The sequence below is a fragment of the Gymnodraco acuticeps genome, unplaced genomic scaffold (assembly GCF_902827175.1).
Source record: "Gymnodraco acuticeps unplaced genomic scaffold, fGymAcu1.1, whole genome shotgun sequence".
NCBI classification, from domain to species: Eukaryota; Metazoa; Chordata; class Actinopteri; order Perciformes; family Bathydraconidae; genus Gymnodraco; species Gymnodraco acuticeps.
In genome coordinates this window covers 1,819,147-1,830,431 of record NW_022992336.1, presented here as the reverse complement: position 1 = coordinate 1,830,431, position 11,285 = coordinate 1,819,147, and the positions used below count along the sequence as shown (strand labels likewise).

Here is an 11,285-nt window from a genome sequence, read left to right as displayed (position 1 = left end):
GGCTAGTAGCCTACTACTTACATTGTTAGTAGACAGTTCAAAGGCATGATTTAAAAAAAACATTATATTATATTTACATAACAATATATATATTTATTTTTTTACCATTTAACCATACCACTGTGCCTTATTACATGCCATAACAAAACCAAAAACGATGCACTATGGTACAGTAATGATGAACTCCCATGCTGTAAAATTCGCATGTATCTAGTTTGTCCCTCATTACCCACCGTAACTACGCAAAAGTATGGCGGTCTGAGAGTTGTGACAACTGTTTTGATGGTGTAAATATTAACATTTTCTATTTCTTAGACCTCCTACCCTCTGAATTTGCATATATTTTTACTTGGAACCACATTGCGGCACAGGTAAGATATTTATATGGTATCTCAAAGGGTCTGGCTGTCCACAATAAGGGCACGTGGGTAGTGGCTAGCTACTGAGGCAGGCTAAGCTAACAGCTAGCTTGTCATGTTACACTACAGGTTGCTATGTGTCTGTCAAATTATACTTTTTCACACGTGTTTCTCATTTGTAACGTTAATCACCTAGCCTGCGCGTGCGGTTGGGTTACAGGTAAAGGTCCGAATAAAACACGACATTAAATCAGTTGGTTAGGCAACTCTAATATCACGTAGTTATTACTTTATCAATGTAGTGATAAGATAAGATGCATGATTAGTTCTGTCAACGTTACCTATAATTATGTTGCTTTTTAAGTTATGTCAACAGCAGCTGCTAGGATAGGGGGTTAAATACTAGCTAACTGATACGTTAGTTAGAAAGCCACATTCATTTTATACGACTAAGTAAGGGAGTAGCTCTAGTTTAGTTTTATTTGGTTTTTAATTGAGTTTATCTTCACTATTTGTCTTGTAAGACTTTCAAAGTACATATTGTATTTAATGATATATGTTTGCCGTATCAGAGCGGTTTGACCTAGCATTTACTAGCGAGCTAATATTTTTTTTATGTACCTTTTATTACCTGCCATTCATGTAGCTTGGTAGTTTTTTCTGTTGCACATTTTCAATTCTTACCTTGAAATAATGAAACGTTTTTGCAGTGTAGAGAAAGCAAAGCAAGTTGTACGAATTAGCAGAGCAGGTTAAGAAATATGAATTGGAAAAACCGTGTGAACTCTTTGCTAAAGTTGGTGTAAGTGACCACTTCACTTCTTAGTATAGCTGTCTGTATAGGGTTAGGCTAATCAGCTGCGTCAGTGGACACATGTGCCCTCCTCCAATAATCACAGGATGCTCTATGAATAAATCATTTAAGTATGTATTGTCTACAGTTTCAGAAATGGAACGTCATGACTTTAACATGTCTCTCAATCGAAATTACTCCTAACATCACTGTAAACGGCATTATTATAAGAAGTTTAAAGCTCGTTCTCCACAAAACCTTACATATAGGTATGTATCTAAAGTATAACAATCTGGAACTTGTTATACTTATTTCAAAATAGTTAATTATAATTTTTTTAATAAGAAAATGTTGTTATTCCTTGATTATATTTAATACATAGTCAGAAAACATACTTTGGTCTTGAGAAAACTGTGATGGGCGTTATTGATGTTTTAGTGACTGAATGTCCAATTCATTAATTGATAACATAATTGTAAAATTACTAGAAAACAAAAATAATTGTTATATTATTTAGCCATACTCCGACACATCAATGTGGTTAATTATTGTATTAAATGTATTTCTGATTATAGTTAGTCTACGCCTTTTTTAACATCCATGAGCAATTAAATGTCCCTATCACATCTGCTCATAGGTCTTGACCATATGAGAGACAGTTTCTAGAATAATGCTATGCTCACTATGTATCTATCTGATTTTCAGAGCATCATGCCATCCCCCTGTGACTCTCTGATTGACGACATTGAGGACATGGTGTCCTCTAGCGACCCCACACCTCATGAGAGACAGTCTGCTCGAAAGAGCATCATGCCGAGGTTCAGGAAGAAAAAAGAGCCTCTGAGCCAAGAGGAGCTGCACACTGATAGGTTTGTCAAATGTTTGATGTGGTGCACACAGTAGTTTAGAGTGTGACCTTAGTGTGATCTATTGCCAGTTTACAATATATTTTAGGCTGATATTGGGGAAAGTATATGCTATATTGGGGAAGTACATGCTAAATTCCCTCATTGACTACTTCAATTAGCAGTAGCTGACATCCTCGTGGATTCATCTTCTTATTACCGACACATGCATTTCCTAACATTCGGTCTATATGCTGTAAAATGTATTATCTCTTCGATTTACACACGGCATCTATTGCACGTCTGTCCGTCCTGGGAGAGGGATCCCTCCTCTGTTGCTCTCCTTGAGGTTTCTCCCATTTTTTCCCCTTTAAACTGTGGGTTTTCTCTGGAAGTTTTTCCTTGTACGATGTGAGGGTCTAAGGATAGAGGGTGTCGTTTTTCTCATACTGATATTCTGAACAATCTGTGCTGTTGTATTTGCTGTAAAGTGTCTCTACTGTAGGCTATTTTTATTATATGTACAGCACTTTGGCTCGACCAAAAATCGTTTATAAATGTGCTATATAAATAAGATTTTGATTTGATCAATTAACTGCACGTTTTAAAACCAGTCTATATTCATATTTTCTAGTGAATTCTAGTTCACGTTGAATATATGTTGAACATAATGTTTCAATAATTTCGTGTTAACACTAAAGTAATAGACAGTAACTTTGCTTTTCCACCAGAAGCTTGGTTGACTTGGACCGGTAAAGGAAAAATACTTGATATAGTCTTTTAGTCATGTGGACTGACTCGTAAGTCATTAGTTAGACAGTTATGATGACTGTCAAACTTACATGATCAGAGGCCTGTACTACGAAGCCGAATTTTCGCTTAGCGGGCTAACTTCAAGGAAAACTCGGGGTTTCCGGTCCTACGACGCTGGTTCTCTTTTTACCGGGCTAGATCTCCATGGTAACTTATGCTGAACGGCTAACCTGCTCCAGAGCAGGTTAGGTTGCAGAGATCAACTCAGTGAAAGCACTGCCTGCTGACAAATCAGAGCTCAGTGTGCGGAGTTTAAAGCGATCAAGTAATATTACAGGAGAAAGGAAATACAGTTTAAATTGCCGTTGCAGGAAAGACGGCCGGCAAAAATCACAGACTGTGAACGTGTACATTAATTGAATATCACCTCCCATCTTCAGAGCAATCTGACTATTATAACATTAGCGTTAAGAAAGCTTAATTAAATATCTGCCACAACATTAGTAACCGGATCAAAGTGACATAGTTGTTATTATGGTCCTTGGTCTTGGAATGACCTTCAATCACGCCTCAAACTGACGGCACTTGTCTCAATACCATGTTTTAAGTTGAAGTTGTCTGAGGTCCTTACCACCAGCTGCTCTTGCAGTAATAAGTAGTGTACCTTTCTTACTGTCCTAATGTGCACAATGTAGTGACTGCTTTTTTGTCTTTTGTTTTCTTAGTTATGTTCTCTGTATTTTATATGTTTGTGTTATGTGTAACGTTGCTGCCTTCTTGGCCAGGTCAGCATTGCAAATGAGATTCATCTCAATGCTTTTATCTGGTTAAATAAAAAAATAAATTACGTACAGTCCGTGGCACTGTGAGTGCAGACGTCGATGTGTCCCATTATCATTCATATCACATCATAATGTATCATATATTTCCTTATCTGAGTCAGCTTCTTGAGCCGTATCTGGACATGTTGACCGGTGAAAAAAAATCTAACTGAAACTCTGCTGCACGGTCCCCTCGTTCCTTGGAAGAGGCGGGTGGGTGGGTGTTTGTCATCTGCTGGTGGCAAACCGGAGAGAATTACAGCGAGGGAGGGATTGCAATGAATAACAGCAGCAGGAGCAAACGCTTGCCTCGGGGAGGGAGAAAAAGAGCCACAGCGGAGAATAAACAGAAGGGCAACCATGCGCGGGAAGTCTTCTTCGCTGCTTTTGTGGCAGACTACAGCGCCACTTACATGCCTGGCATATGTACTACAGCGTCTCCAGCGCTTTCGAGCGGCAATGGCCGGCGGTGGCCCAACCCCACATTCCCCTGATAGGTGGAGAGTTGGCCATATAGGCGGAGCACCACTTCTGTGACGTAGAAAATAATTCAAATCTGTATCAGTCTGTATCAGATCCATTGCAGCCCCGTTTTTAAAGATTTGGGTATGGAGGAAAAGAGAGAGGGTTGTGTTTTCTGACACTTGGTGAGTTCCCTGACACACCGGGGACACATATTCATGTATAAAATACGTACAAAAGTGCATTTTGCATGATAGGTCCCCTTTAACTTATTTGGTGACACAGAGACTGCACGAGGAAATAATAGATTGATCTTATTTGGTTATGATCGCCACAGGACCTCACATTTCAAAAATAATGATTGACAGGTAAGAGAAGAAGAAAAAAATGCACAGGTCCAACGAAAATGATTCAACCCCTATTGCACATTAGGTTTATTGGCAAAATATTTCAAAGGCTGTTTGCAATAAACAAATTCCACAACAACGGTTTAAGTAGTTCAATGAAACTAATAGTACAGTGTGCGAAAAAGCACAAGTCCTATCGCCCGGGACGTGTTATTTACAATATCGGACAAGTACATCTTTCCATTGTCCGACAGACAAGTGAAGTTTTTCGCCCATATTTATTGACAAATTATTGATATATTCAGCTTACATAAGGCAGAACTCATTCGCAAATTGTCCGTGTCCGCCATTGTTGTTTGCGACCGCTTGACGTTTCCTTCTTTGTCATGTGTGATTAGGGATGGGTACCGAGCCCCGGTATTAAACGGGCCCTGGTGCGGAATTATTAAAGACAGTGGTACCGTTAAGCTCCGACGTTATCGGTCTTTTTATCGGTTCTAGAGATATTTAAAAAATATATGTCATATGTATTATTGCTAAATAAACATTATATTGCAGTTTTAGTTTCGCCAACTCCGTTTCTAATATGCAATAAGACTACAAAATGCATCTAAGATGCATTTTCGATCTTTCCAATCCAGACGAGAGATCTCTCTCCCCCGTCTGTGTGTGAGGGGGCGGAGCAGTTTACACACGTGGCTGCTACATGCATGCCACACACACACACACACACACACACACACACACACACACACACACACACACACACACACACACACACACACACACACACACACACACACACACACACACACACACACACGGCAGACTCACGTTGCCCCTGCGGGCGACTAAGTGCACCGTGTTGGCTACCCTTGCTCTAGAACAGTGCTTCTCAAACTTTTTTCAGTAGTGTACCCCCTTTGAAACATTTTCTCAGCCAAGTACCCCCTGACCGATCCCGAACATTTTTGATCGAAAAAGCCTATATGAATAATTACAATATAGTGATGTTCCCTCAGTGTGTGATGTATTAACTCCTTCGTGGTATGCATTACAACAAACTAAGGATATTTTCATTTTATGCATGAAAAAAAACAACATAACACTTTTATAAAACAGATTTTTCCAAGGAGTTTTTCAATTTAAGTAATATGTTATTGTGAAAAACTATAAAATACAATACACACATTTGACATGTTTATATGAGGACCCCCTTGGTGGTTCTAGGAATGTTTTATATAAAATTGTGTTTTCTATTTAACTTATTTTACTAAGATTATTTTTTTAATTAACCTTTTTTTTTTATTTTAATTTTTTTAAATCTCACGTACCCCCTGCAGTACCCCAACGTACCCCCAGGGGTCCGCGTACCCCCATTTGAGAATCACTGCTCTAGAAGAACCGTTAGGCCTTTTGCAGCATACCTGTATGCCCCAACTGTGTTGCTCTGTACCACTGTATTTTTGCAGTAAATACTTTTTTTTTTTACAATTATTTACAATTTTGTTTAGTTAATTAGCCTTTTTTTTCTCTCAAAAGAACCGATAAGATTACCGTTAAAGGACCGGATCGATAAGCGCTATCGATAAAAGTAGTAGTACCGTTAAAACGATAAAATGTTACCTTAGTAACCCAGATTCGTGTATGCTTTATGTTGATATTTAATAATATTTCAAATAGGTGCAGCATGCACAAAATGTATTTGGACAAGTAAATTGCAAAACTCACTTGTCCATGGACAAGTACTCTCTAAACACTTTTACACTTACACTGTAGTACAAGGGTTTTATCCAAATTCAACACAAAATGCTTCTTTAATGACTACTACAGTCTCAAAATTATTCGACCCCTTCATGACAAGCATCTTTAGTACTCTGTAGAGCACCCTTTTCTGTTATGACCTGCTGCGAAGGTGATCCATAGCCAGACACCAACTTCTGACAGCGTTCCTGTGAAATCTTAGCCCATTCCTCATGGGCAATAGCCTCCAGTTCAGTAATATTCTTGGGTGTGCGTTTTGCAACCGCCTTCTTCAAATCCCACCAGAGATTTTCTATCAGGTTCAAGTCAGGTGACTGTGACGACCACTCTAGAATCTTCAATTTCTTCTTCTTAAACCGAGCCTTGGTGGACTTGAGGTATGCTTGGGATCATTGTCCTGTTGGTGAGTCCAATGACTTTCTAGTGCCAGAAGCAGCAAAGCATATGCTTCATTCTTCTTCCTCCAGACATACTGCTGATCCATCTCCCGAAGAGTTCCAGTTTTGTTTCATCGGTCCACAGAACAGTATTCCAAAACTTCTGTGGCATATTTATATGGTTTTGAGCCTATTGGAGCCGACTTTTCTTGTGCTTTTTGGGTTAGTAGTGGTGTACGTCTTGGAGTGGGCATGGAGCCCTTCAGTGTGCCTGCTGCCACCAAGTCTTGCTGCAGGTGTTTTGAAGTCACTCAAGGTTTTTTTTACCTCTTGCCTCCTCAGGAATCTGCTAGCAGCCGCTGATAGCTTCTTCTTTCTGCCACGTCCAGGTAGTGTAGCAACTATTGCTTTAACTTTGAACTTGCAAACTATGCTTCCAACTAGGGATGCTCCAATCAGGGTTTTTGGGGCCGATCACCGGAATCAGAATCGGCTGATACCGATCCGATCATCATCTATGGGGATCTTCCATTTAAAGTGTTGTATTGTGTAGCAGAGTTTCCGTTAGCCGGTAATTACCGGACTATGACCGGTAATATGCTGAAGTTTAAAACTCAGTTAATGGGGCTCATTTTTATATTGCTTCAGTTTATAATCGTAACGGATCGAAAAGTTCAGATGAATTTTTCACTAAATGATGCGCTTCCACAAACAACATAATTATTACATTCAAATGATGTACATTATTCAAGTTTACATTAACTTTGGATAATAACACGGGAGAAATGAGTGGAAGCGCTCTGTTTTCCTCTCTCCCTCTCTCTCTCCCTCTCTCTCTCCCCCTCCCCCTCTCTCTCCTGACAGCCCGTCAGTATCTCATGCAGCTCACTGATCCAGTAATGAGTGACCCGACAGTGAAGAATAAACATATTTATAATGAGTTTAGCTAGTTCCAAAGGTAGATATAATAGCGTGTTAGGTCTAACTTGAAGTGTGTGTTTCGCTCCGCTCACCGGTCCGTCACAGCGGGCGGAGCTGCAGGATTTCTGCTTCACACACACGTTGCATACCGCTATTTTATTGTCTTTTTTGGACACCTTCAAAAACTGCCAGACTGGTGAAGCCATTTTGGCGAGCTTGTTTTGCCGCGCACAGAGAAAAGTGTCATGTATTTTACGTCATCTGATCGGCTCTCCTTTATAGAGAGCACCGATCACACTATTAAAAGGGAATATCGGCCGATAACGATCTGCGGCCGATCGATCAGAGCGTCCCTACTTCCAACTTTTTTCTCTAGGAACATTCAGTGCTTTGACTATCTTTTTGTATCCTTTTCCTTGTTTGTGCAAGGTAATGATCTCTTCTCTGAACTTTTTGGACACTTCTTTTGACTTAGCCATATTTCTAACATGCAATCAAACGTCACTCACCAAACCTCTAGCCAGAACAGGTATTTATGTGTTCCATCTTAAGCACACCTGATCTAATGAAGCCCTTGATTAGTTGCACCGAGTGTGGTTGAGACAGGGTGTTGAATAATTTTGAGATTGCAGTAGTCGTTAAAAGTAGCATTTTGTGTTGAATTTGGATAAAAACCCGTGTTAGTTTTTTTGAACTACTTAAACAGTCCTTGTGTAATTTTGTTTATTGCAAACAGCTGAGAAATTGTATATTTTGCCAATAAACCTAATGTGCAATTGGGGTTGAATAATTTTGATTGCCACTGCTAGATTAAAAATGTTACAGAGGTCATTAGAAAAAGGTTTTATGACACAAGGTCTTTTTCACTAGTTTTCTCATTCTTATTTATCAGGTGAAATCTTTCATATCATATTATATACAGTACATTATCACCAAATCATTTATACTACAAATGGACCACTCCATGTCCCGCTTGGAAAGCAGTCTGTGTTTGTTTAGTTTGAGTTTTTTTTTTGCCGCACTAACCTAAATAAAACATGTTAGGTTTGAAAGTGCCCTTATAATAATAATAATAATAATAATAATAATAACAACTTGAATTTATATAGCGCCTTTTCATAACCTCAAGGTCGCTTTACAAAGAAACATACCGGGAGCCAGTGGAGGTTGAATAGAGTGGGGGTGATGTGCTCCCAGGGCTTGGTGCGTGTGAGAACCCTGGCAGCTGAGTTCTGTATGTACTGGAGCCTGTTCAGGGTTTTGCTGGGAACCCCGGACAGGAGTCCATTACAATAGTCCAGGCGTGAGGTAATGAAACAATGTATCAGCTTCTCAGTAACAGAGTCGGACAGTGATGGCCGGAGTCTTGAAATATTTCTGAGGTGGAAGAAGGCTGATTTTGAAACGGATTTGATGTGGTTTTGAAATGAGAGGGTTGAATCCAAGACAACACCAAGGTTGCGGACCTGAGGGGATGGGGAGATGATGGAACCGTCAATGTTGAGGAGCAGATCTCCAACCTTCCCGAGCAGTGCCTTGGGGGCCACAACCATGAGCTCAGTTTTATCACTGTTTAGTTTGAGTAGGTTGGTGGTTATCCAGGTTTTAATTTCGTGTAGGCAGTTGATTAGTGACTGAGGGGGGAGATGGGCAGAAGGTTTTGTGCTGATGTACAGTTGGGTGTCGTCGGCATAGGAGTGGAAACAGAGACCATGGCTGCGGATGATATCACCAATCGGAAGGATGTATATTGTGAATAGAAGGGGACTGAGTCTGTCCCTTTTTTTTAAACTGAGTAAATGTTTTTATCATGGATTTTATGGCAGATTTGTGACAGAACACTTGGTTGGGGTATGCAGTAGATTATTATTTTGTTATTTTCACAAATCATGTAAGGAATTTTTTTTTTATTGTTATTCATTTTTCAGTTTAATCCCTGGCACCCAAAAAATCTGGATGAAAACGTGGGGCTGCAGTCATAACAACTCGGATGGAGAGTACATGGCCGGACAGTTAGCTGCCAGCGGATACAAGATGACAGGTAAGAGATAATTAATTATCTTGGTTTGTATTAACTCCATTGACTAGGGTCATTTCATAACAATACAGAGGGCGGAGGTGGCGAAGTCCATAGGGACTTGGCTTGGCAACTGGAAGGTCACCAGTTCAAGTCCCGGAAAGACCAAGTGCTGCCGAGGTGTCCCTGAGCAAGGCACCGTTCCATACACTGCTATGCATTATGTACATAATGGCAGCCCACTGCTCCTAGGATGGGTCAAATGCAGACAAACCGTTTCGTTACATAGTACCTGTACTACGTAATGACAATTCTTCTTCTTCTAGTAGGGGGCATTTGAAGAGTGCAGATGTTCCCCACTGCAGTTTCCATAATGTTGGTATTTGCCCTCGGCCACACGAGGACAATAACGGTAAAACGCATAAGCAATCGCAAAAAAAGGCTTCCGTCCACACGCAATAGACACCGGAAAGTTTCTGTCCACACGAGACCGCTCCGTTTAGCTCCAACCGCTGGAGAAGCTGCAGTACATATGCAGGAGCCTGTACGTGGCGCTGTAACATCCTCCACAAAAGCAGCGAAGAACCATGGTTGTCATGGTTGCCCTTCTGTTTATTCTCCGCGGTGGGGGCCGAGGGAACCGGGCAGAGTTTTTCGCCAGTCAACGTGTATTAAAGTTTAAATCTTCCGGACAAAATTATAAAAGTGCCGGTCAAAGGTCTTCTTTGTTATTTATTGAGCTTTAAAACAAATGAATAACGACTCTATATAATACAATAATAAAATACACGGAGCCTCCCTCTCTTCGGACAGCGCCAGTGTCTGTTTCATGCAGCAGCTGATCCAGTAATGAGTGACCTGGCCGACAGTAAAAATAAACATATTTATATCTAGTTTAGGTAGTTTGCGAGGTAATTAAAATAGCTAAGGGTGATGATCTGACTTGAAGTGTGTGTTTTTCTCCATTCACCGCTACATCACAGCGGGAGGAGCTGCAGGTGAGCAGAGCTGCGTGTCTTCGTCCTGTCAGATTAGACTTCACTCGCGTTTATGTCCATATCGAGAGAAAGATAAATAATCTGAATTCAGTGTGCAGTTTACTTTGACGCGGGGGTGAGCAGCAGAGGTGGGGAGAGGCGGGGCTATTGCCTCATCATTATCAGAAAATGATCGTATAGGGCGCACACACGGAGCCGTTGGACCCCCCAGAGCGTTGCGTATGCCGTTCTATCCACCTTGGGACCGTTATCTTTACCGTAGTCGTTTAGTGCCATATTGTGTCGTCCTAGTGTGGCCGAATGGTCTATATGACACAAAACGGTAACGGAAATGACCGTTATCGTCCTCGTGTGGCCGGGGCCTAAGATCCTCTTCAAAATGCATTGGATCTTTCATCTGAATGAAAATCGCACCAGTAGTTGATAATAAACTTAATACAAAAAGTAAGGACATTTGTGTTAGGTAGATTATTTCTTTGTTGTATCAATGCTTTTTGGCAATATATCTTATACCGTTTTCTTACCTTTCACATGGTGCCACATTTGTGAGGTATATGCATTTGTGGGAAGAGCAGCAGAGCTGAGTAAGTTGGTTGCGCCCATGAAAATGTGACAAATCTCCTCTGCCGATGCCAAACAGCATTTTTTTGCTGTTGACTCTTGTTTGGTGATGTTTGGTGGATTGGATGATTGAAGTCGGATGAAACAAGACATATTGGCAACAATTTATTTATTAACAATTTATTCGTTTAACAAGCAGCCTCAGTAGCGTGTGGACAGCCTCTCCTCCTCATGCTGGTCACCAGCCTGGTCACACACTGCTGTGGG

The 11,285-nt window shown here is 40.6% G+C and overlaps 1 protein-coding gene across 1 annotated transcript in view; it reads left to right on the top strand.

The window, feature by feature from the left end:
* The first annotated feature begins 239 nt into the window (after window positions 1–239).
* Window positions 240–11,285, top strand: part of cdkal1 (CDK5 regulatory subunit associated protein 1-like 1) — a 303,497-nt gene continuing 292,451 nt past the window's right edge. The window contains exons 1-3 of the mRNA XM_034208587.1: window positions 240–371; window positions 1,858–2,021; window positions 9,371–9,483. Of these exons, the coding sequence (XP_034064478.1) occupies window positions 1,864–2,021; window positions 9,371–9,483 (271 nt within the window). The 5' untranslated portion in view covers window positions 240–371; window positions 1,858–1,863. The remainder of the gene's footprint in view (window positions 372–1,857; window positions 2,022–9,370; window positions 9,484–11,285) is intronic.